Source organism: Schistocerca americana, chromosome 1 (assembly GCF_021461395.2).
Source record: "Schistocerca americana isolate TAMUIC-IGC-003095 chromosome 1, iqSchAmer2.1, whole genome shotgun sequence".
Classification (NCBI taxonomy): domain Eukaryota; kingdom Metazoa; phylum Arthropoda; class Insecta; order Orthoptera; family Acrididae; genus Schistocerca; species Schistocerca americana.
The window spans coordinates 531,241,083-531,268,866 of NC_060119.1; the positions used below are offsets into that span (position 1 = coordinate 531,241,083).

The 27,784-nt window shown below is 42.0% G+C and overlaps 1 protein-coding gene across 1 annotated transcript in view; it reads right to left on the reverse strand.

The window, feature by feature from the left end:
* Positions 1–5,892: 5,892 nt before the first annotated feature.
* LOC124571358 (putative fatty acyl-CoA reductase CG5065) overlaps positions 5,893–27,784 on the reverse strand; it is a 145,344-nt gene continuing 123,452 nt past the window's right edge. The window contains exons 7-9 of the mRNA XM_047131114.1: positions 19,771–19,998; positions 16,173–16,436; positions 5,893–8,128 (exon numbers count right to left, since the gene is read on the reverse strand). Coding sequence (XP_046987070.1) covers positions 8,005–8,128; positions 16,173–16,436; positions 19,771–19,998 — 616 coding nt within the window. The 3' untranslated portion in view covers positions 5,893–8,004. The remainder of the gene's footprint in view (positions 8,129–16,172; positions 16,437–19,770; positions 19,999–27,784) is intronic.

The following is a 27,784-nucleotide window of genomic DNA, read 5'->3' on the forward strand; positions in this document are numbered from 1 at the left end:
TATTGTATCAGAGACACAATCCCTTTGACTGTTCAGAGATGTCACTAAACTCGCCCAAAGACGTAAACAAGCAAGCACGAGCAGCGCCTATTAGACGGAGGGGGTCCGACAGCCAATCAGTTCCAGTCATTCCACCAGGAAGGAGGTACACGGCTCCTGTTGCCTGTAGTTCAGCCATGCCTAGACAATCAGTACTGCGGTTCGATCGCGTCCACATTGTTACTTTGTGCCAGGTAGGGCTCTCAACAAGGGAAGTATCCGGGCGTCTCGGAGTGAACCAAAGGGATGTTGTTCGAACATGGAGGAGATACTGTCGATGACATGCCTCGCTCAGGCCGCCCAAGGGCTACTAGTGCAGTGGATGACCGCTACCTAAGGATTGTGGCTCGGAGGAACCCTGACAGCAACGCCACCATGTTGAATAAGGCTTTTCGTGCAGCCACGGGACGTCGTGCCACGACTCAAACTGTGCGCATTAGGCTGCATGATGCGCAACTTCAGTCCCGACGTCCATGGCGAGGTCCATACTTGCAACCACGACACCATGCAACCATCATCGACTAGAGTGGCCAGCATGTTCTCCAGACATGAATTCTATCGAACATGCCTGGGGTAGATTGAAAAGGGCTGTTTATGGACAACGTCCCCCACCAACCACTCTGAGGGATCTATGGTACGCCGAATCGCCGTTGAGGAGTGGGACAAATAGTTCAAAATGGTTCAAATGGCTCTAAGCACTATGCGACTTAACTTCTGAGGTCATCAGTCGCCTAGAACTAAGAACTAATTAAACCTAACTAACCTAAGGACATCACACACATCCATGCCCGAGGCAGGATTCGAACCTGCGACCGTAGCGGTCGCTCGGCTGCAGACTGTAGCGCCTAGAACCGCACGGCCACTCCGACCGGCTGGAGTGGGACAATCTGGAGCAACAGTGCCTTGTTGAACTTGTGGATAGTATGCCACGACGAATACAGGCATGCATCAATGGAAGAGGACGTGCTACTGCGTATTAGGGGAACGGTGTGTACAGCAATCTGGACCACCCCCTCTGAAGGTCTCGCTGTATTTTGGTACAACATGCAGTGTGTAGTTTTCATGAGCAATAAAAAGGACGGAAATGATGTTTATGTTGATCTCTATTCCAATTTTCTGTACAGGTACCAGAACTCTCGGAACCGTGGTGACGCAAAAGTTTTTTTGATGTGTGTATATAGCACTAACCAAAGGCTTCTGGACACAGGTACCGAACATTGAGTGGTTATTCGTCGTCTCAAAGTACAAAACATTAACGGTGCTATGTAATAATTTACCATCCACTGACAACACTGTAAAAGGAATTGGGAAATTAAAATTTCTGAGTTATAAAGGTTATGTCACATAAATCATGTTAGTATCTGATCAAGTGATCTGTACTAATACGAGCAAAAAGGATATCGCGCCTGCATTAAATATAGACTGTGCTTCTTGTGCGCAATAGAGGACGAGGAGCAGAAAGGGTCAGAGATATCGGTGATTCTGCCCCTCGAACATGTAGTGACACACCTCGACAATTTAACAGCTGCGGGACACAACACTGAAGATCTTCAGAACGAAATTGAGTATCGGCAATGGACCACTTTCTGAGGATGGTCAATGAGTGACTCTTCCATGTGGGGATCGGTAACCTTGGTTGTATTAACTTTAAATGTGTTGTTTATGTGCATATTGTAAATGTTTTAGGAAATGTGCCAAACGAATATGTGAAATAAGTGGAAGATGCTGTGCCAGAACCCGTGTAGCCAGTGACGTTGTAAACAGAGGTCCACCAAGGGAACTACGAGTAGCTAGATATGTGCATACGCATACTTCTGAATCGTATGATGATGAGGAGCCTGAATTAAAATCAGACTTTCGCCATTCCCAGACAATGTCACGTGGGGACAGCGAGGACGGACACCATGGCCCTCCACGGTAGTAAGAGCTAACACACCAGTGGTAGAAACAAAATGGCTCTGAGCACTATGGGACTTAACTTCTGAGGTCATCAGTCCCCTAGAACTACTTAAACCTAACTAACCTAACGACATCACACACATCCATGTCCGAGGCAGGATTCGAATCTGCGACCGCAGCGGTCGCGTGGTTCCAGACTGAAGCGCCTAGAACCGCTCGGCCACTCCGGCCGGCACACCAGTGGTAGAATCCCCAACACTATTTACAGACAAAAGGTAAATCACGATAAAGGTAAATCACGCACCTACAAAATAAGGAAACTATTAACTATAATAATAAGTTCTTATGTAAATGATGAAACGAGAGGTAAAGCCATGAGCAAAATTGACTCACAAATTGCGAATAGTCTAATGAATGTGTAAAACCAGCAAAGAACTGTGAGCAAAATGGACGCGCTAAGGTGATAAAAGTGTAAACATATGGTTGATTTTATGTAAAGTATGTCAAAGGTATTTCCTGAACAGTACGCCTATATGTATTCCATATAAAAATGTCAAAGCTATTTTATGAAAAATATGTCTAAATGTATTTAATGTAAAGTACATCAAAGGTATTTTATGTTTTATATGTATTGTGTGCCATAGGTGTGTTGTGCCCGAAGTACAGTAACTTGCCATTGTATATGTATGTAAACTATTTTGGAATGTAATAAAAGGAGGACTGTGTCAATGGCACTGGGAATAAGACCAGAAATTTTATAATCTCTTATGACAAGGCTTATAAAATTTCCCCGATGGATGGGAAGTGTTGCGAATCTCAATCCTGTCAGATATATTCATTAGCACACTTGAGAATTGTTCTACTGGAGCAGAACCATAGTCGGCTATAGGCAAGAAGTGTTGCCTCACTGTTTGACAACGATAACAACCAGAGGCAACCTCGTAGCGCCATGCGACAAACAGTTTCGCAGACAGAGCTATGTAATACGCGGGAAATAGAGACTTAGCAGCTCTGAGGGGTGGCGGGGAGGGAGGGGGGATATTTCCGGACTTAACCTAATATGGTAATGAAGGCATACTGCGCACACGACTAGCCTTACCTAGCGTGTCATGGATTGTTCTGGAAACATTCTCGTGACGACGTATGAGCAATATAAATAAGAGCACATCTGTGCACGGGGCAGAGTGGGGAACACCAGTATCCAGACGGCACCGTCTCTGTGTCACATGCCGCCGGACATTGGATTTAAAGGCCAATTCGCTAGCTACGGCACCAGCCGTTCCTGCAGACAGAACCCAGAGCAGTAGACGGGAAGCTGATTGGAAATCAGGCTTAGGAGTGGTGCCAGAGGTGCCTTCCATGTTCATTAACAAGGGCCTTAGAATCTCTACCCTGTTTCCTTAAAATATCCTCACCTTCTTCTGTATTCTGCACCACTTATAACTTGTCTGCAGCAGCTGTCGGAGTTCCATAACTGGCCCACGCCTACTTCCACTCATCGAGGAGATAGACTCCTGTATAATAGCGATGTGACCTAACTCCTTCTTGGGACACAACAGGCAGTACTCGTAGAGAACTTAAGCATGTGCACGAATAACGCTGTATGGCATGTTTTGACATTTTGTATAATTGCGTGGAATAATGTTGTATACAACAGTCTGTGTCGCCTTCTGTAACAGTTGACCTGTTTACACAGCACTAAACAGCACGGGGAGAGACGCAGTTTTCGAGTGTCTGCGCGAACAATGCTGTATGTTACAAGAATGGCGGAGTATAGCAAGGTGACGCAACCTCAAGTGGTTTGAAACGTACAAATAACACGTGGAAAACGAAAATGAACATCGATAATTGGCAGGACGTTAAAAGTCTTCGTGATGCTGGACTGGAACATAAATCACGAAAAGGAAAGGCAGTTCCTGCGAAATAGCCTTCAACACAGGTGAGTGGAATAATGCAGTATGGATTTTGTAAAAAGGTGTATGTGTCATGTACAGCGGCGTATGTGCCCTGTAGAGTACCTGGCTCCAACGACGTACGTTATCTGTATCTTCTGAAAACATTAAGTAAAAGTATGTAATACGAATAATATGAAATAATATATTACACAATCTGGGCACTTCTATATTAATAAAAGGGAATGTGCAATATGATAATTCAGTGGAATATTAGGTAGTAATATTGATTCTTTGCATGATTCAGGATCTTGTATGCAATGCAGAAGTGTGCTCAAAAGAAGGATGCAAGGAAGTAAAACTGGAAATTAGGTTAAAACTGTACGATGCATATCATGTCGTAATGTACGACGAGCAGACAATTTACATGATAAAATCCGTGGAAATAGGCGTGCCAGACAGACGAAAGAAAGGTACGACAGACGATACTTCACGGAATCACAAAGTCCAGTCAAAATAAGGGTGCCATAAAACATAGCTTGACATATTCTATGTCACCCTGCTATGAACACAACTACTTCAACTTAAACTAAAAGATGGAGTGACCACTCATAACGATGGTCGAGGAAAACATTTCAGTAAGTCACACGCCATATCAAATGATGACAGGGCTCTGATTCGGGAACTCATTTCGAGGTTCTCAGAGCAGATGAGCCATTACAGCAGGCATGAAACTTCAAAAGAAGTCTGAAACCCGATATCAACCTCTGTAGAATGTATCAATTATTTAGCGAAAGGTTTCCTGATAACTCAATAAGCAAGTCATACTATAAAAGCGTTTGAAACAGATTATAATTTGCGTTTCGGATCACCTAGATCAAGTACTTGCAGCCAGTATGATTTGTTGTTCAACAAAATGATCGCAGCTTCTGATGCAATAGAATTGCACAACATGGAACTTGAGAATCAGTTGCATCGTGCATGACCAAGGATACAAAGCACTAAAAACGTTATGGAAATGGCTAAGAGGAACAACAGTATACGAGTAATATGTATTGATGCACAACAGGTTTTACTTTATCCTACATTGACGCATTGCATGGTATTCTAGGAGAGGCAGCTGTCGTTGTATAATTTCACAGTTCATGACTTTGGTACTGGATACATTACAGTAAAGTTGTGGGATGAACACACTGCAAGGAGAGGTTCAGTCGATATAGTTTCCTGCTCCCTTAAATTTGTGACTTACAATTACAAATCACTTGAAGAAGGTATGGAACGCAAATTCATCGTAGGGAAAACCGCCGTGTTGGGCAGACCAATAACGGAACAGTTTTAGCGCTTTATTTCTACCTGATCAGTTGCAAGTACTTCACAAAAATACGTCAAAAGTTTTTGTGTTCAGTCTTAGTTTCCCTTCCTTGTGACCAGAATACTACATCGAATGAGAAAGTAAAGAAAGTGTTCAAAGTTATGGTTCCTTCAGAATTGTAGCTGAGGCCTTTTTCTATCATTCAATACTGACCATTCAGGTGGTGATGATGGAACACTTCAAGAACTCAGGACCCATTGTGTTGGTTTTCAAAAAGCCACCAGCTTTCATAATTACTAATGTACTCCAGTTAAAGATGTGTAGTGACGTTCCTTGAGGCATAGATGTGGGTCGTAGTCACAATGTGCTTCACCCATGGGAAAGACATTATACCGTAAAGCATGGACGTGAACATCACGGCCGGCCGCGGTGGTCTAGCGGTTCAGGCGCCCCGTCCGGAACCGCGGGACTGCTACGGTCGCAGGTTCGAATCCTGCCTCGGGCATGGATGTGTGTAATGTCCTTAGGTTAGTTAGGTTTAAGTAGTTCTAAGTTCTAGGGGACTGATGACCACAGATGTTAAGTCCCATAGTGCTCAGAGCCATTTGAACCATTTTTTGAACATCACGTAAAAATTTTTCCGCTGCCTTCTGGTTTTCGGTTGCTCTACAGTGGGGCACCGAAAATTCATAAGGGGAAGAAAAGGGATTTATTGGGCATTGTGAAATACATGAAGCAAAAATATAGGCGTTTTTGCGAAACCTGCAGTGTGATAACAGAATTTAATATACCAGATTTGTGTCTCATTTGTTAACAACTTCATGTTCTATTACTTTTTTAAGACCAAAGTAATCAGTTTACAATATATATCATTTTGTGTTTTGTTTCTTATTTACAACTTTTGGATTCTAGACAACCTTATCATTACAGCAGAGTACAGACTGATCTGGAATAATGCTTTACATCCATTGCTTTACAGCTTTTTTCCATTTTAATACTTACTTATTTAAAAAAAACTATGCTTAGCGCAATTTTGAAAAGCACAACCAAGTTTTTTCAACGCACTGTATGCACAAACAATACATATCTCCTGTTACATTATTATATTGAAATAATTCTCTTGAGTATTTGTCAATTTTCTAAAAACTGCAAAATGTGCCATATAGCATTATTTGTACACATGCTTCAATTGTCATAATAAGCATACCTGTAAAATGTTGTTCTGTAGACAAAGGATAACTGAAGGTATGGCACACTGAGGATCATGTATTCAAACCTGACAGTATCAGTTAAAAGAAGTAGTACAAAATGTTGTAGTCAAGTCTCAGCTAAAACAGAGGGTTTTTATTCAGTCAGAATACAATGCTGGTCTGTGGGGAATTGAACAAACTGCGTTCAGGACAGGACCTAAGATCCATTATACTGGATAGGGACTAGAAGTCCTTCAGTGGCGAAAAGCAAGAATGTGTGGTCCCAGCAAAACTGGATCAGAAACATGGTAGAGGTAAGATCAACAATAAAAGTTAGTGCAGTGGTACACAATGACAGTAAATTCACTGGTGTTACGCGAGAGAAATGTTACTTATGAGGGAGAGAGAAACAGAGCAGGGGCCATAGTCAAGCTCATGGTCAATACACTAGTATGAATGAGTAAGGAGGAGAAGGGAAGCTGTCAGCAGTAGTTGCTGATGAGAGGCGATAAACAGCTAAGGAGGGTCAGTACAGTCCCTAAATAGCCTGTTGTTTACACTACCTTTTCATATAATAAAATATTCGGTACTATATTCTAACACAATCTGTATCCTTTTACTGCAATTCTAACAGTTAGCTACCACAGAACACGGAAGCTAAATGCAGCCCCATGTATTCTCGTGGACACTAAAATACCTTGCACACACAACACTCAACACAAACAAGCTGTGTTACTTGGAAGAGACTATGCAAGAGTTCAGTATATCTGCAATTTGTATCACAACGTTTCTCACCATATGATGCCCAAACTGCTATTTGTCACCTCCCAAATAAAAACGTTACCTTTACATTTTTGAAATAGGAGCTGAGCACAGGGTTGCAACCAAGTAATAAAAAAATTCAAGCAAAATATCTGAAGTGTTATTTGTATGTAACAGAGACCTAGTGGTTGCAACAGGATCCCACTTCAAGGACAGAAATTGGTGAAGTGTGATAATGTGAAATAGCTTGATGGATGGTTTCAAACCGCATTACAGAATCCAGTCTTTAGCAATTGTCTGAGAGACTTTGAGAGCGTCTGTGCTGTTTACAAACTAGCAAATTGTGAAACATCCGTGCTAAGCCTTAAGACCGACTTTAACACCACATGCACTGATGAAACATAAGGAAATGAGTTGTTTCATACATCAGCTGCACATATCCACCTCGTTATCTGTTTTGATGCCATAAACTGGCACTGTCTACTTCCCAGTAGAACACTCATTTCCTTGTGCCACTTTTTATTGGCTGGAATGTTACTATTGTTCGATCTCCTTATCACAGTCAGATACACACAAGTTGCTATAAGCCAACATCTTCCCTAGTGTGCACATAGGACACTGGCCTTCAGTTGAAATGTTTGGGCAACAATAAATTGCAAGCTTTCAAATATTAAAGAGATTAAACAGGTTGTACTGTAGCCATTAAGAATACATTTCAATACAGATGGGCAAAATACAAGCATAACTTTTGTCATGAGTACACTTCACAATTACCAAAGTGACAGCTGACAGACAGTATTCACCAAAACTTCATGGACATGTCGATGCTGGTATCAACGGTGGGTATGAATGCAGGTACCAGGCAGGAGACAGATGCTGGTGAGCTGACTGTCTGTGGTGGTGGTTCATGTCACAGCCACAGCAGGAATGTGATGACCAGCACCGAGCAGATGGCACCTACTACGATGTCTGTGCACAGCAGTAGCGGCACTGATGCAATGCACAGTGCCACCAACCAGAAGGTCACCTCCAGCCTAAAAGATGATGACGATATGATGATGATTAATAATAGTAACAAGAACAATACAACAAGAATGACAATACTACTACTACTACTACTACTAATAATAATAATAATAATAATAGTAATAATAATAGCTGAAAGTCTCAATGTAAAAACTGTTAATCTACATGCTAAGAGGCTGAAAAGGTGTATAAATTTTGCTGGCTTCAACAATAGTTTAGTTCCATCAACAGTGATATGTTTAGCAGTCTTGCTGAAACTATAGCTGATGAATAATTGCTGGCAATAATGAGAGTAATCGTGACTACTAAGAAGTTTAAAATGGCATTCCAGCTGCTCTGAGCCCTTCAAGATCAACATATGAGTTGGACAGTGGGTGGACCATCACCACTCCTGTTCAGTTACGAACTGGAGAAAGCTATACAGAGTTATAAATGGCATTAAAAACTGGGTCCCTTTTCAGACCACTGAGGATTAGTAGTATGAAGAATTGTCTGAAAATAGACTACCAGTCATGAATGATTATATAACTCTCATGATATATAATTTTGAAATTGCAGCATAGCACATTAACATTCCAAAGGTAATGGCAAAAAAATGCGTTTATGGATGTCCCTTAAAAAAAGGGAAGTAACGAAAATTATTGCTGGCCGTTGTGGCCCATCGGTTCTAGCCGCTTCAGTCTGGAACCGTGCAACCGCTATGGCCGCAGATTCGAATCCTGCCTCAGGATGTGTGTGATATCCTTAGGTTAGTTAGGTTAAGTAGTTCTGAGTTCTAGAGGACTGATGACCTCAGCTGTTGAGTTCCATACTGCTCGGGGCCATTTGAACCATTTGCAAAATTATTGTATACAACACACATCACATAAACATCATGTGTGGGATTCTCAATAACCTCTGTAAATTTAAATATGTTTTTGAATGAAAACAATCAAATGGATATGATAAGGAGACATTACCTGCAATATCCAGGAAAATTTAAATCTTGTTTCAAACCATTTGTGTCACATTCAGCAAGCACATTTGACATGTCCTATATCCTTGTAAAAAGAGATCTACGGGTGAATGAAGCTACTACTACTACTACTACTATCATAAAAACGTTCTTTCTGATGTGTTTTTCTATCCAGTTGGCAAAGAAGACAAATAGTGTTTACCAATTACTGTTTTATTATTTGCAAAGTAAGCAATAAAAAATATCACTTGGCGTCTCAGAAAACATTGGCCAATACATTCCTGCTGACAAAATCGACATTGCCTTTAATTTTTTAGTGCATCTAGCTGGCGTCCACTCACTGCAGCTAAACGGTAGATCAGGGACAGTGACAGTCACAGCGTTGCTTATCTACTGCTTAAAGGTTGACAGTGCATCTCTTTCATGTAGGCAATGAGAGAATTAAAAATATGGCATTTCAGTCTTTGGTTGCTATTCCTTTTTTTTTTTCAGTAACCGGTTTCAGGCTAGCTGGCCATCTTCAGATCATGTATTAAAGTTACACAGTAACCTGTCAGTACAGAACTATTTGACAGCGAACCAATAGTTATGTACTGACAGGTTACTCTGTAACTATAATATATGATCTGAAGATGGGCAGCTAGCCTGAAACCGATTATTGAAAATAAAAATAAAATAGCGATCAAAGACTGAAATGCCATAGTTTTATTCAAAGGACGATAGAGGCTATCCCGGTAAGACAATTATGTCTAGTTTTGATAAAAATGAGATAATTCTTTGAGATAACCAATGAGAGGCAAGGACAGAGGCAATGAATATGTAGCAGCGCAATTGGAACCATTATCTTGTTTACTGCTGTTCGTTGCTTTAGCGAGTTTAAAGAGAAATATTTTGTGATTATGACATCGAGTGCTATAAATGGGCTGAATTAAGTGATTTAGTTTTGCACACTGACGTCGTCCGTTGGTGCATGTCTCATGGATTAACTGCAGAGACCCGAAAATATATATAATCTTGTGGTGAAATGACTATACAATCTATCTGCGCAAGCACACTGAGTAACCGGATCAACAACGTTTTTTTATGAAATAATGAGAGAAGGTCGGTGGATCAATGTGAACTCATAACTGAGGTCCACGGTCGATATATTGATAAACATTGATCCACCTGCTACCCCCATTGATCCACTGACTCGGTGTGCTTGCACAGAACGAAGGCATAGCATCATGGAGCAGGGAAATACATCATGGGTCGCGACGCTGTTCTTGGTTTGCAGATACTAGCACAGTTTAATCAGCTGAAACAGGGAGTAATTACATTTATAATAATCATTTACAGCAATTTTTCACCCTTTCTTTTGAATGTATAACTTCAGAAGACATCTGCCTGCTGCCCTCTCACTGGCTATATAATATAAGCAGCTGACATAGCTTCTTTCGCTCCCATCATAACTCATGGCGAGTCCTGGCAACAGTCCTGCACTAAACACGTAAGTACGCCATTGGCCCTATTCTAGACTTCTACCGTCATTGCTTTAAGAGTTGTTTCCTTTATTCGAAGACGTGTTCGATCCACAGTACAACATGGCCGAGAAACTGGTTTTTATAATAAATGCAGCACCAATCTCTCACAAAGCTTTCTCATACTCTATTGTTCATATAAAATGTTCTGTACATGTTTAGTAATCATCTGTTCAAAACTAAATTGTGCATTTTATTCAGCAGCCGTAGTTTTGCAGTATTCCTGAACTGTCAGTAAGGGAACAGCAGACACGACTGGATTTAGTTGCTCATTCCATAACAGCTGAGAATTGAGCTCCCCCTTATAAACTATACCCAACTTAGCAGAAATTTCCTTTGGTGATAACAAACAAAAACGAAGTAATTTTATAGTGGTATAGTATTTCACTTTATCCTCTTGAAGGAAAAGATAAGACAACAGTCTCTGCTGATAACGCACTGGCCCTGAGTAATGCTGTGCTCCATTTGTAACCCCGATAATAGCCTCCTACCTGTGAACTAGGCAAATGTGGAAATCTATTATTCCATTTTAAGTACACCCAATGTTAATCTGCACAAAGTTTTGTCAAGGAGGCAGACAAGTGCATTGAGATCCTGGGCACGGTCTTGTGCTTGGTTTGGGATACTGTCCCTAAAAGCTAGAAGTATCAGCAATGGTGAACAACATGAGGTCGCAGGAGGCAATGGAAACTACTGTGCTGAAAACCATGTTTATCCATAGGACATGTTTATCCATAGGACATAATAGAAAAAGTTGTCACCACATCCACTACATTGGCACAATATTCTGGGTTAGTCACCCTGTCAGCTCTCCAATAGGGAACTGTCAGCAGGGAGGTAACCATGACAAAAAGACTGAATAGTCAACAGAACGTTAACACTGTAGTTACTGCTGTGTGATATGTCAGATATTTAGATGTGCTAGGGAAATTGTATGGCAGTGAAATATGGACTATGGAAAAACAGGAACAGTAGAGAACCGAAGCATTGCAGACGTGGTGCTACAGACGAATGTTAAAAATTAGGTGGACTGATAAAGGTGCGGAATGAGCTGGTTCTGCGCAGAATCAGAGAGGAAAGGAATACGTGGAAAACACTGACAAGGAGTAGAGACAGGTTGACAGGACATCAAGGAATGACTTCCATGGTACTAGAGGGAGCTGTAGAGGGCAAAACTGTAGAGAAAGACAGAGACTGAAATACATCCAGCAAATAATTGAGTACGTAATTTGCAAGTGCTACTCTGAGCTGAAGAGGTTGGCACAGGAGAGGAATTCGTGGCGGGCCACATCAAACCAGTCACAAGACAAAAGAAAAAGCAAATTGGAAAAAGTGAAAAAGGAATTTCGAAGGCTCACTATAGATAAAATGGAGCTCAGGAAGGTGAAGTGGAAATAAGATAAGGATTTGTGGGAAGGTGAATATAGGGCAATATCAAAAACAGCGGAGAATAGTATAACCGACATAGGACTTAATGAATGGGAAGCTAGGGCACAGAGAGCTACTTTGAAAAATTCAATGATAGGATTATTCTTTCCAGAACTGAAAGGGAACCAACAGCAACAACAATAAGCCAAGTAACATAACAATGTCTCAAGGAAATGGTGAATGGAAAGAGATAGTTTATGAGGATATTTAACAGGTGATCCAGAATGTAAAGGGAGATGATAATCAGATAATTATGGGCGATTAGAAAGTGGTCATAGGGGAAGAAATAAAAGACGCAGTAACGGGAGAATATGAACTTCATAGTAGGGATGAGAGAGGAGAAAGACAGTTCTGCAATTGATTTCAACAAGTAACAGTGAATACACTGCTCAAAAACACAAGAGAAGGAGGTATACTTCAAAAAGGCCCAGAACCTTGTGAAGAGAATAAAAAATTTACAGTGATATTGAAAGAGAGTGTTATGAAACCAACTTCTTTTTAGTAGAAAACGAAAACCAATATGGAAGACTTTAACTACCCACGAAGGACTGATAAACGTGTAATGCTCGAAGAGGCTTAGCAGCGAACCAGATTGCTGGGCGTTTTGCCATCCTTAGCGAGAATTGAAAAAATGACTTTCCCACTTTTTTTTACTAGCATCTGTCTTCCTGATATCCCTCCCCCTCTCCCCCTCCACAATCACCAACATACCACGGCACAACAATGCAAATCTGCTATTATACTTTTTACCACTGAACTAAGGTGGTTTGATGTCATTTTCTGGGGACAGTCCTCAATTTTGTCCTCCGTTTCTTTAAAACTGATTGAGGACAACAAAAGGATTCAATTTCTTATTTTTTTTCTCATTTTTGAAATTCCTAAAATAACTGAAACAGGAAGAATGTGCTGAACATTTTAAACTAGAACTCAACTGAATATACTACTGCAATCGAATTTGGCATCAATTACTTATTTTATTCAATTGCAAGAAAATGGTTTAATAAAGATGTGGAACTGTTTTCTGGTGCGAATTAACATTTCGTTGAATTTAGAAATTATGCTATACCGGATAACCGTGGTGTTGTTTCATTTCTGTTTTCATTGAAACATTTTTGGAATGAGGAATTTTCATCAAGGTAAGTACAGAGTTATTAAGTAGCTGTTCCATATGCTACTGAGAAAATAGATCGATGTTTCAATTCTTCCTCTTTTTCATTTTTTTTTCCTCATTTGCTCAATATTTCTCCCCGTATGATTTGAAATTAATTTTTCCCTCCCTTTGCCGCTGCTAAGATATTGCCGCTCTAGGTGGCCAACTAGTCTTGCCTAATGGTAGAAACGGCCCCGCAGCGAACCAAGGTCGTGCTACCGGACGTCCCTGTATGAATTTCACCCCTCCGCCACAATTGCCCACCTTCAGCTGTGATGGCTTCATTTATTACAGTGGATTGTGACGTCATTGCTATGGCAGAGAATATGTGTGTTATAAAGTAAATGAAAATTTCTATAACTTTGAATGACGCTGAAGCTTAATCTTCAGCGAATCACAGTCTTCAGTCTCTTTCGGTTTGTACAGATGCAAATCATTTTTATAATATACTGTCTGAACTGGGTTGACATGGGGACAGAAAACCTTAACATACAGGAACTAAAATCACTGCAAGAACGTCCAAATCAAAATTGCACAGGATGTGATTCATATTTGTATCAAAATAATGCATTTTCTGAACAGATTTAGAATTTAGATTTTTCCGAGTGAAAATTCCTCTTGAATATTATCGATTTATTTATATTAACTAATGAATATAAATTAGAATATTGCCACTTTGGTAAATCAAATTACAGGTAACTGTATCGAGGCCTTTTGAATCTATACATTGACTGTGACACTTCACTTGCTTTTGAAAGAAACTGCCTAAAAGTAAGCTGAAAAGTGCGCTCATATCAGGCTTTGGAACATCGGGTTTGTGGCGGACTGGGGCGTGTAGCCTAATATGTCACTACGAATAAGAGGTCCTTCTGTCTTCCAATAAATGTTACTACGCTGGGGCTAATTTATAAAAACAAACCGTAAACTTGAACCACTGGAAGAAAGCTGGTAAACTTATAACTTATGACATCGATACGGAAAGAAACGGATAATTTCAAGCAATTTTATACATAGCTTGGAGTATATTAAGTTTCATCAGAAACGCAACTTCAGTTAATGCAGATTTAGTGTATGTTTCACCTACGGCCTCCTTCTGAAACATCCGACTAGGAACAAACACTGTTGAAATTGAGCTTTGATTTACAATGAGCGGAGAATTCACTTCAGTACGTTTATATGCGACGCATCTTCCGGAAGACGAAAACTGAATTTCGGAAGCAGTTTTTCACTGTCGTGTTTACATGCGAAGGTCTGAAGAGTATTTGCAAGCCCATTTAAATATGGCGTCTGGAAAGAAGCTGATACAGTTTCTGAGTCACTTAACACAATCGTTATATCTCTTCACTTAAATATTATAGGTAGACAGTTTCATGGACAGTCTAATGTTTATACTTCTCCTTCGGTGATAATAAGTCCATATTAACTTAATATTCTGAAAACAAGACGTAACTTGACGAACAAAGCACGTTTCAAAACCAGTTGCGTTTACATGGTAGCGAAAATCGATTGTGGGATTGGAAAAGCGGCAACTAGAAGCGGATTTCCAGATTCTGAAGTGTTTACATGACAAACCAGAAGCGGTATTGAGAAATCGGCTTACGAAATTCGGTTTTGGGAGCCTCGTGTAAACATTGTGACTTTCTTACTGCTTTGAGCGCTACTGTCGCTCTAGCTTTGAGCCTATAACCACTTTGGCGGCAATGAGTGTTATAACTGTGATAATTCACAGTACCACAGTCTAACATGCACAGTCGCGACATTCACTGCTTTGAAAATTGTTACCAACTGACATTTGGTGTGACACCATCGCCCCAAGCGGCGAGAAAGCAGCTCTAAAGTGAAACTAACTTTTTACTCATTTTTCTAATTAATGAGCGAAATAGTTACTAAATTTTTGCGTTCTAAGCGTTAATAAATTATCAAGAGATATGAATGACCATGAAATACATGTGAGAACGTCCGAAATTCCTTTATTCAGTGACATTAGCTACAAGTTAGTAATGATGGAATACTTTCAAATGTATGTATAATTGCAGCGTAATCCTCTAAAAACAAGGAAATATAAACACAGATTTCATGTGTGAGAAGAATGTATTTCTTTTTTTTCTATTATTATTATTATTATTATTATGACAGGCACTGTCCTTGACATGTAACTCCTTTGTTGGGAGCCTAATGTTTCGCTCAGTCTTACACTTCACTCCACTTTCTGACACATAAATATTTTTGTTAACGTAATTATTTTTGTTTCCAAAGTCAACATGTTGAAGATTTTTGTCGTCTGTGGCACAGTGCAGCAACAGTTGTGGAACTGGTTTCTTCTGTGTTTGGAAATAGTTTTATTACTTTTGTTATTTTATTATCACATTTGTGTGGTTTTTCTTTCATCTACAATTGTGACAGATTACCTGCTACATTAAATCATGTAGGTATTGCATTCCATATGCGTTACATATGTTCCACACACACTGCTTTGGCTGGAAGCGTAGCGGAGTAAGCTTCACGCTTTTGAGTAGATGTACAACGCCTTTCTGCGAAAGGTCAGGTCTTTTGCTGTTTACTAGCAATTTTTTTGTTCTTAGAGACGCGACGTTCTCCAGCAAATATTTGCCGGTTAGAAGAAAATCGCAAAGAAACTGTTCTGTAATGTAGCGGTTCATACTTCCTAAGGCCGTCAGAAAATCTAAAACAATTCAAATGTGGTGTCTTGTTTGTTGTTGTTTTGTTGTTGCTGCAATGTATTGCGCTCCAGAGACTCCCGTTTGTAAAAACCATTCTATAGACCAATATAAATAATTAAGAGTCTCTTTCGCTTTCGCAAGATCTTACCGAACTCAATAGTATAACTTATTGGCCACTTGGCGCGCTGCAATCGCAGTGGGTAACAAAAAGAAGGCGGAGTGTTGCGGAGTGTCGCGACTGTTATGCTAGACTGAGGTAGTATTGAAAATACAGACTTCGTCGTCAGAGCTGGAATGCATGCAGACGGGGTGAGGTACCTGCGCATGCGCGCCCTTGCGGCCGGTATGGTGGCGGGGTCCTCCCGCAGCGCGTAGCGGCGCACGGCGAGCGCTGAGTCGCTGAAGAGTCGTTCCCAGTCGACTCCGGCAGAGTCGACGTCGACAGCAAATCGACGGAGGTCGGCCGGCGACATGCGGGCACGCAGCCTGTCGGCGGCACCAGTCCGGAAACACCAGTCCCGGCACGAGAAGAAGCGCGCACGCCACATGGCGCGCCAGTACTTCCGCTGCGCCTGCAGCAGCCTGCGACAACACGACACGTAGCGTGAAGTCGCTCGTAGACTGTCTGTAATATTGGGTTTATAGCTTTGTACAATATATTGGTGGTTGGCTTCAAACAGCGAAGTGATGTTGTGCAAAATTCACGTCAAATCTCGGAGGAGCAACCACGGCGCATACGGACACCATCAGTTATATGATCCATGATGAGTCTTTGCGCTAGTGGAAAGGAATGAAGCAGCTTAGATGGGTGGAAAGAGACACGAAAATTTACCACGTGACTTGAGAACAAGCAAGCCAAATGATTAACGATACTTTCTGAGAATACGCTCGTTTGATGTACTTTTGCAAAAGATTACACTCTTAGATAAGATAAAGGACAGTCTTTTGAGAGACAATATTTTTTGAGCTCAGCGCCTGTAAACACTTTAGGTTATCCGGTTACAAGAAATTCATTTGAAGACAACTTCGGAAGTGCTATGTCACCACAGTCAATAAGCTTAATCGTGATGAAAACGTGGACAATTGTTGTAGAGGGCTTAAAATACTACACTACTGGCCATTAAAATTGCTACACCACGAAGATGACGTGCTACAGACACTAAATTTAACCGACGGGAACAAAATGCTGTGATATGCAAATAATTAGCTTTTCAGAGCATTCACACAAGGTTGGCGCCGGTGGCGACACCTACAACGTACAGACATGAGGAAAGTTTCCAATCGATTTCTCATAGACAAACAGCAGTTGACCAGCGCTGCTTGGTGCAACGTTGTTGTGATGCCTTGTGTAAGGAGGAGAAATGCGTATCATCACGTATCCAACTTTGATAAAGGTCAGATTGTAGCCTATCGCCTATTGCGGTTTATCGTATCTTGACATTGCTGCTCGTGTTGGTCGAGATCCAATGACTGTTAGCAGACTATGGAATCGGTGGGTTCGGGAGGGTAATACGGAACGCCGTGCTGGATCCCAACGGCCTCGTATCACTAGCAGTCAGGATGACAGGCACCTTACCCGCATGGCTGTAACGGATCGTGCAGCCACGTCTCGATCCCTGAGTCAACAGATGGGGACGTTTCCAACACAACAACTATCTGCACGAACAGTTCGACGACGTTTGCAGCAGCCTGGACTATCAGCTCGGAGACCATGACTGCGGTTACCCTAGACGCTGCATCACAGACAGGAGCACCTGTGCTAGTGTACTCAACGACGAACCTCGGTGCACGAATGGCAAAACGTCATTTTTTCGGATGAATCCAGGCTCTGTTTACAGCATCATGATGGTCGCATCCGTGTTTGGCGACATCGCGGTGAACGCACATTGGAAGCGTGTATTCGTCATCGCCATACTGCCATATGACCCTGCGTAATGGTATGGGGTGCCATTGTTTACACGCCTCGGTCACCTCTTGTTCGTATTGACGGAACTTTGAACAGTGGACGTTACATTTCAGATGTGTTACGATTCGTGGCTCGATCCCTGCGCAACCCTACATTTCAGCAGGATAATGCACGGCCGTATGTTGCAGGTCCTGTACCGGCCTTTCTGGATACGGACAATGTTCGACTGCTGCCTGGCAAGCACATTTTCCAGATCTGTCACCAATTGAAAACGTCTGGTCAATGGTGGCCGAGCAACTGGCTCGTCACAATACGCCGGTCTCTACTCTTGATGAACTGTGGTATCGTGTTGAAGCTGCATGGGCAGCTGTACCTGTACACGCCATCCAAGCTCTGTTTGACGCAATTCCGAGGCGTATCAAGGCCGTTGTTACGGCCAGAGGTGGTTGTTCTGGGTACTGATTTCTCAGGATGGATACACCCAAATTGCGTGAAAAAGTACTAACATGTCAGTTCTAGTATAATGTATTTGTCCAATGAATACCAGTTTATCATCTGCATATGTAGCTATTTAATACTTAAATTGTGGTTGTATTTGAATCAGAAGGAAAATATTGCCCTTGTAAAAACTTATGGCATCAAATATATCAAGCTGTTGACTCCAGAAGCCCGTCAGTTGGAGCTCTGCTTTCCGCTGTATTTCCCATAACTAGGCCACAATGAAGGTAACTGCTTCACTAATTATAGGTTATCTGTTTTCGGATGCATTTCCACATATTTAATAACATATTGTATTTCTCGGTTTCCTTCTGACAGTTATTAGACATTTAATTTTAGACTCCATACGGCTGAGAACCTTGGCCTTCCAATAAATCTAAAATGAAGCATGTATCACAGATTACGAAGTAATTCCGACGATTTTGTTTATAAAACACAGCAAATCGTGCAATACAAATAATATAGGGGGCTGAGCTGATAAAGCTGTCTAAGTATTAGCCAGAGATTACAGAGTACGGACAGTAGATCCGACACTGTATTTCAAAATATGCAGTACTGCAACCACCTTCAATCCAACACATAAATGGTCAGTAATACAGTGCAATAAGAAATATTGCACAATATTACTGACAGTCTAGGGATCACTTTAGGGATAGACGGTATACAGATACAGAGTGGCTGTCACGGGGTCCCGGGCTCGATTACCGGCCGGGTTTGGGATTTTGTCTGCCCGGGGACTGGGTTTTCGTGTTGTCCTAATCATTTCATCAACCGTCAAAGTGGCGGGATTGGACTGTGTAAAGACTGGGAATTTGTATGGGCGCTGATAACCGCGCAGTTGAGCGCCCCACAAACCAAACATCGTCATCATCATCATCATCATCATCAGGGTGGCTGTAATTAAACTTTCGCTAGTTGAGCCAGCGTTAACGGAAAACTGTTTACCGTACGGCTACCTAACGTTATAGGACTTGTAACACTTATATCGATTAGGAGTAGGTTTAAGTAACTGTGTATCTGCAATTTATGGAGTGTGCATTCTGTGTTGTTTGTCTCCGTGATGTATGGCAAGAAAATTAGAACTTTGTAAAGTATATACGAAAAACCCAAAAAAATATGTTGAAATTTACGATGTCATTTACAAAATTTTACATGACTGTTCCCCAGCTAAGGGAAGTTAATCTTTTTGTTTGATTGAGATTTCTCGAAGGCGAGAATATTTCTTTGCAAGATCACATAAACGTTTCCAAGTATACACTTGACCACAAGACTACGAGGCCCACCCATACATAAAAAAATATTATCGTCTAATACAGGTATTTCGCAAAGCAAGAATACGTATTTTCGCGCCATATTTTCCCATACTCTAAGTCCACTGCCAGCCCGCTACGAGCGCTAGTGCAGTTCTGTTTTAGTATTGTAACACGGGCTTTGCACTTCGCATAATTTGTTCTGTGGTGACATCTAGCGGGTATTCTGGTAACCACGGGCGGTAGGAGTGGTGTAGCTTACCCCCGGTCGCAGCGCAGGGCGTTCAGGAGCAGCGCGGGCAGCAGGTGCGTGACGAGGAAGGTGAGGGCGGCGGTGGGCGGCCAGGCGCGGCAGTAGGTGGTGGGCGGCGCCGCCAGCCGGCGGCTGGGCGCCCTCCTGCAGGCGCGCTGCACCAGCGCCGCGTACTCGCCCCAGCGCAGCGGCCGCCGGTCGCCCGACGTCGCGTGGTACACCTGCACGCCCTCCTCCCTGCCGGCAAAACACCGCGGCCGAGGTCAGTCCCTGAGCGCGTTTCTCCAACAGCTGTGCTGCAGGGCCGGGTTAGGGTCTTGGGTGGCTCACAGCTCTGATAAACTCCGCGGCCCTTTTCAGCAATACACTGAGCTGAAAAAAGTCATGGGATAGTGATATGCACAGATGATAGTAGTATCGCGAACACGAGGTATAAAAGGATAGTGCATTGGTACAGCTGTAATTTGAATTCAGGTGGTTCACGTGAAAAGATTTCCGGCATGCCCGCACAATGGAAATTAACAGATTTTGAACGCGAAATAGTAATTGGAACTAGGCACGGGCGACATTCTGTTTCGGGAATCGTTACGTAATTCATTATTCTGAGGTCTACAGTGCCAGAATTGCGCCGAAAATACAAAATTCCAACCATTACCACTGCACGGACAACAGAGTCGCTGATGGCCTTCTCTTAACGACCAAGAGCAGCGACATTTGCATAGAGTTGACTGTGATAACAAACAAGCAACATTGTGTGAAATAGCCACATATACGACGCGTGTATCCGTTAGGACAGTGCGGCGAAATTTGGTGTTAACGGGTTATGGCAGCAGGCGAGCGACAAATACCATTCCTAAAACCATGTTATCGCCTGCAGCAGCTCTTCCGGACACTTGACCATATCGGTTGGACCATACACGACTGAAAAACCGTGGTCTCCGTCAGATGTTTCCCGATTTCAGTTAATAAGAGCTCATGGTAGGGTCTGACTGGCGCAGTCTCCACGAAGCCATGGGCCCAAATTGTTAACAAGGCACTGTGCAGTCTGGTAGTGGCTCCTTAATGGTGTGGGCTGCCTTCTCGTGGAAAGGACTGGGTCCTCTGGTCCAACTGAACCGATTATTGACTGGAGATATATTCGGCTACTTGGAGACCAATTACAGTCATTCATGGACTATATGTTCACGAACAACGATGGAATTTTTATGGGGCCCACAGTTGTTCATGATCTGTTTGAAGATTATTCTGGACATTTTGAACAAATGATTTAGTCACCCAGATCCACCAATATGAATCCCATCGAATATTTACAGTACATAATCAAGAAGTCAGTTCGTGCACAAAACCCTGCACTGGACACACTTTCGCAATTACCGATTGCTGTGGAGGCAGTAAGATTCAAAATTTCTGCAGGGGACCTGCAGCGACTTGTTGAGTCAATGCCATGTCGTGTTGCTGCACTGTGCTAGGCAAAAGAAGGTCCAACACGATGCTAGGAGTTATCCCATGACTTCTGTCACCTCAATGCACGGCGACAAGCCACAACATGGCCACCCAGAGATAATCTACTGCGTGGTGACGTTGTGGGCTTGAGATGCAGTAAAGCCTATCTCAGAAGGAGTAAGGTTTGCTTTAAGCCGACAAGATGGCGCGCTTTACTGTTCTCTTGCAGGGAGGGCAGACAGCTAGCTGGTATTCCCAAGCTCTCATATGGCGTAAGATTCGGTGCGGAAGGTAGCAGGCTTGCTTGACAGCGTTACCGGCAAGGCACTCAAGCTGGATGACCCATAATCTTTCTCACGATATCTGCCTATCATGTTGTTAATGGCCATAGTTTTTGTAATATTTCGAGATTAAGTGAGCTATTCCAAGAATTTCGGAAAGTTTGCACTGAAAAGTAGGGTTCACTGTGAATTTGCATTAGGTGCAAGTCAGGTCATAGAATGCTCTATGCGAAATGTGGCTAACATATTGAATTAGACTTTGAACCTGGAAGGACACCGGTATCTATCACCAATCTCAAGAAAACGGATTCTATGTAAGGAACTCCTGCTCAGTCAAACACACCAGCGATAAATCAAGAGTAAAAGATTCTTAATATTCCTCATATCTCAAATGGTTTGAGACATCAAAACTGCATTTTGGTAAATAATGGTACATAAAAAGGAGAGTATTCTGTCATATGACTAATATGCGAAACACCCATATCGAGCGCACTATTCATCGACATTTACATTTACATCTACATCTACATCTACATAGATACTCTGCACATCACACTTAAGTGCCTGGCAGAGGATTCATCAAACCACCTTCACAATAATTCGCTATTATGCAACTGAATTGTACGTGAAAGAAATGAGTACCTATATCTTTCTGTGTGTGCTCTGATTTCACTTATTTTATTATGAAGGTTGTTTCTCCCTATGTAAGTCGGCGTCAATAAAATATTTTCGAATTTGGAAGAGAATGTTGGCAATTGAAATTTCGTGAGAAGATTTTGCCGCAACGAGGAACGCCTTTGTTTCAATGTGGCCACCCCAAATCCCGTCTCATGTCCGTAACACTCTCCCATATTTCTCTCTAATACAAAACGTACTGCACTTATTTGAAGTTTCTCGATGCACTCCATTAAACCTATCTGGTAAGGATCCCACATCATGTAGCAGCACTCCAAAACACGATGGACAAGTTTAGTGTAGGCAGTCTCTTTGGTGCATCTGTTGCATCTAAGTGTTCTGTCAATAAAACATAGTCTTCGGTTCTCTTTCCCCACAACATTATCTAACCAATTTACGTTGTTCTTAATTGTAATTCCTAGGATCTAGCTGAATTTACGGGCTTTAGATTTGAATAATTTATCGTATAACTGTAGTTTAATGGGTTCCTTTTTGCAGTTTTCTAAATCGATTTGCAATTTATTTTAATCTTCTGCTGACTTTACTAGACGATAAATGACAGTATCATCTGCAAACAACCTAAGACGGCTGCTCAGATGGTCTCCTACATCATTTATATCGATAACGAATAGCAGAGGGCCTATAACACTACCTTGGGGAACACCAGAAATCACTTCTGTTTTACTCGATGACTTTCCGTCAATTACCACGGACTGTGACCCCTCTGTGACAGGAAATCACGGATCCAGTCGCGTAACTGAGATGGTATTCCATAAGCAAGCAATTTGATTGCAAGCCGCTTGTGAGGTGCGCTGCCAAAAGCCTTCTGGGAATCTACAAATACGGAAACAATTTGAAATCGCTTGTCTACGGCACTCGGTACTTCGTGTGAGTAAAGACCTACTTGTGTATCACAAAAGCGATGTTTTCTAAATTCATGTTGACTATGAGCCAATATACTGTTCTCTTCGAGGTAATTGATAATACGTTCCAAAATCCTGCTGCATGTGGACGTTAATCATACGGGCCTGTAATTAAGTGGATTACTCCTATTGCCTTTCTTGAATAATGGTGTGATTTGTACAACTTACCAGTCTCTGGGTACGGATCTTTCGTCGAGCGAGCGGTGTGTATGATTTTTATGTATGGAGAGCATACTCTGAAAGGTACCTGACTGGTATATACAGTCTGGACCGGAAGACTTGCTTTTATTAAGTGATTTAAGTTGCTTCACTACTCCGAGAATATCTACTTCTAAGTTACTCATGTTGACAGCTGTTCTTGATTCGAATTATGGAATGTCTACTTCGTATTCTTTTGTGAAGGCATTTCGGAAGGCTGTGTTTAGTAACGCCGCTTCGGCAGCACTGTGATCGATAATATTTCCACACCAGTAGGGTGTGAACAGGTTATCAACAATTTTCACAAACCAAAAATTGTTTTTGGGTAAAAAGTACAATTATTCACTCTCTTCAGGGATACTATGTGCTGGCATACTATGTGTTGTTAACTGTTTTTGTATCTCTTAGATAACTGCGATACAGAAATAAAAGCCTTTGTTCAGTTTCAGTCCATATCATTCATTACTAAAAATATACTGGGGTGCAGGATTCCGCCGAAATTTCAAGAGAAGTAGCAAATTATTTCCCCATACTTCTTTTCTCTTTACGAGTACTCTTCTCCAAAGGAGTGTTATCAATGACAAGTTCTGGGTAATACGTAAGTTCTCTTATTTCCATGTTAAGATCTGCTTCTTTTATCAACGTTCAGCCTATTTTATGATTATTCATCTCTCTAACATTCTAATGCTGTTGATATTGTGACAGAACCCTGGAACCACGTATCAGAGAACTGGTAAGTCAGGGAAGGACAGATCAGTAGTTTACAAAAATTCCTCGTCTCCGTGTAAAAATAATTTCTGCACTTAAAATGTTCCAAATCCACAGCAGTTATTTGTTCATCAGCTATTAATGGCTCTTAAAAATATTTTATTTTGTTGAAAAAATCTGTAGTTCCTGGACTATCGCATTAAATGAAGAAATTTCGCGTATTAATCACAGTGCTAAATACTATCTTTTTGCACACTATCATTTGGCAGAACCTTGTTTCGATATCTCGAACCGTTTATCTGATATTAGAAATGTTACACATATTTCATTACGGCTTTTTTGATGGCGCGCACGTTCGGGACGGAGTGCTTTACATACAATCCATTTTCTCGGTATTGGGGACAGACAGCAAGATTCTTCCAGTTTTGAAGAACAATTCAATATGTTAGCTACTTTTAAAATGGAGCAACTTATGAACTAACATGCACCAACCACATATTCATTGCGACCCCTATTTTTCATTGCAAACTTTTTGAAATTGTTGCAGTAGTTTACCCAATCTGGAAATACAAGGACTACGACCATTAACGAAATGATATGCAGTTCATCGTGAAACTGACAAATTTTTCCACCAAATAGTTTCATTGAAACCTTCTGAGAGCGACTGCAGATTGGCCAGCAGGTGCGTGATATTCTGTTTTGTCACAAGGGTTAACTGGCGTTGGCAGAGTTTCCGCTCTACAGGCTGTGACCTCAAACGCCCAACAGGACTCACGGCTGTCCAGTGCAGGAAACCTGACAGGGAAAATAGCATCCGACTATCACAGGAAACATGCACAGCTCCATGCAGAGGCTAGCTAGCAGACAGTTGGTTTCTAGTAGTCGTACATGGCAACAGCAGGGAAAACCCTGGAAGATTGCACACGCTTGTGCCTCGTGAGGACGAGTCAATGGCGAATGGTCAACGTGGATGGTTGGGCCCAAAGAAGTAAGTGAATGAATGAAAGGAGGGAAGGTAGCTTAGTGTTAAACTTCCCATCCACAATGAGGTCATTAGAGGCGGTGCGAGTAAAGATTTAATTCTAAAGCATGTTGAGTAAAAGTGAAAAGGAAAATTTTAAGCGTTGTGTATGCGATTAAATGTTCAAATGAAGTAATTCTGTGAAGTAAAAATGCGGCAGTGAAAGGTAAACGAAATCTATGACTGAGGGGTGGTTTTTTGTTTGAGGGAATCTGATTATATACACCCATAAAACTGAGTCAACCGTTTTGTATAAATATAATAATGCTCGTCTTTCACCAAACGACATTGCCAATAACGGTTGCAATTGATACAGGATCACCTAGATTGGACCGTGGACCAAGGGAAACGTTTTGCCTGGTCGGATGAATCACACGTCTTGTGGCACCAGGTCCAGGGTCGTAACTAGATACGACCTCGTCTAGGGAATAGCTGCTCGAAACATGCACCGAACCTTGGACACAGCCATTTGAGGGCGATTTACGCTGTGGAGGCAATTCACTAGGTTTTCTTGGGACCTCCATTGGTAATCTAAGCAACATGTTATCTGTGGATTACATGATCAATACTGTGGATCACCTACACCGTCTCAAGTTTTTGTAAGTCCATCCTTTTGACTGGAGGTCTTGGAGACCAAGGGCGTTCACTATTGTAAGAAAATAAAACGCCTCCAGCCGTCCTTATGATGTTTATTGTGTAGCTACAAGTTTCGGGGCTTCAGTGCACCATCTTCAGGCCTTAGTTGATGCTGAAGGGGTTATCACGAACCATGTATTTTCTGTATCCGTGGCCAACATCACTGATGCAGCACATATACACACTGCGATAACCATATTGTGATAATCCCTTCAGCATCAACTAAGGCCTGAAGATGGCGCACTGAAGCGTCGAAACTGGTAGCTACACAAACATCATAAGGACGGCTGTAGGCGTTTCATTTTCTTACAATACATCGTTTCATGTTTGTCTTTTTTCTCCATACAGTGGTAGCATCCTCGACACATCCATGATGCTATCAGGCGCTAGCTCCGCTCCCATTAACAACAGGACCGTAATTTAGGGGAATTATGTGGTCTGTATGTAAATATCCGGTGCCACATGCATGGGAAACCTCCGAAGGACTTGTCTAATCTATGTCACACACAATCGCTGATGTGATGCGTTCTATAGGCGGACCGATACGCTATAAAGCAGGCTGTCATAATGTTTTGGCTCATCAGTGTATGTCTGAGGGGTTGAGGATTGATTTGGTTGTTTCCAGGTAAATGTTGGCTCAAAACATTAATGACTCGGAGATGGGCTGCACAGTTACATTGAGGAAGATTTCAGATACGTACTGTTATTTTTCCACAGTCACAACGTTCATTATATGCTTTTACCAACGATGAACAAGAACTTGCCTATCATTCTCTGTAAAAAACAACCACCTTAGGTTAGCCACTGTCTTAGGGCTTCGACGACGCTATCTGAGGTATTCACAGGTCGAAAGACATATTACTGTGAAGGCGCTAACTCAAGACCGTACAGTTTTAGTGGTAAGACATTTCAGCAAGGCTTGGCAATGGTCGCAAAACTGTTGTACTACCGTTATTGCGTTGCAAGCGATAGCTTGTCTTCGTCTCTGGCGCGGCACTATAAATTTGGGCTTTAAGCCTAGTCTGTCATCTTGTAGCTTGTAGCTTCTGGATTGACAGTTGCTTTAGACTCCAGTACAACTATCCTGCCTATCCTTGAAGACTAAGCACATCACTTTTCCGGCAGGTCGCTGTGTGTTGAATTTCTTCGTTAGAGAATTCCCATATCGCCATTCCTTGGGCTATGTTTAGGATTCCAGCTTATAGTGCTGATACAAAGTCTCACATGACGTGGTGTTATGAAAACTGTCGATCTGTCTCGTATCGGTCCAACAGGTCATGAAAAATTTCTATTAAATAGTTTTGTTTAACATGATGAATGCGTCACATATACTTTGTGATAAACAACAAGTTTCTTGTGGTGGCCATTTTTACAGAAGCTATAAAGGGTGTTCCAGAAATGTTGCGACAAATTTAGAGGTGTTGCAGAGGGTGTCTTGAGGAACAAATCGAGGACAGTAACCTGTGTACGGATACATCATACAATTGCGGTCCAGAGCGTCCAAGTTAGAGGCGCCCTTTTTACACTGACGCGCAGCAGGCGGAACGTTTCGCAGTGTTGTCTGTTATTCAGTGATCGCGACTTACTGCCACGATCGCTAGCGCAGAAGGTGGAGCTATGGTTCAAATGGCTCTAAGCACTATGGGACTTAACATCTGATGTCATCCGTCCCCTAGACTTAGAACTACTTAAACCTCACTAACCTAAGGACATAACACACATCCATGTCCGAGGCAGGATTCGAACCTGCGACCGTAGCAGCAGTGCGGTTCCGAACTGAAGCGCCTAGAACCGCTCGCCCACGGCGGCCGGCTAGATGGAGCTAACTGCTGCGTAGAAAGGCCTAGTCCGCTACAAATGCGATGCTGTGTTGCCTTGGTGGACGACAATTCAGGACACGGATTTCCATCTGCAATTTACTTTTCTCCAGTATATGGTGCCGAAAAACACTGGAGGTTGTAGAGGATTCCAGGAGAAAAATGAGCTGCGGATGGATACTCATATCTGAAGGTACCATCCATCGAGGCAACAGACCATCGCATTCACAGGAGACAAGGCCTTTCTACGCAACAGCTAGCGCAATCTTTTGCACTGACAATCGTGGCAATATGTTGCCATCACTTAACAACAAACAACAC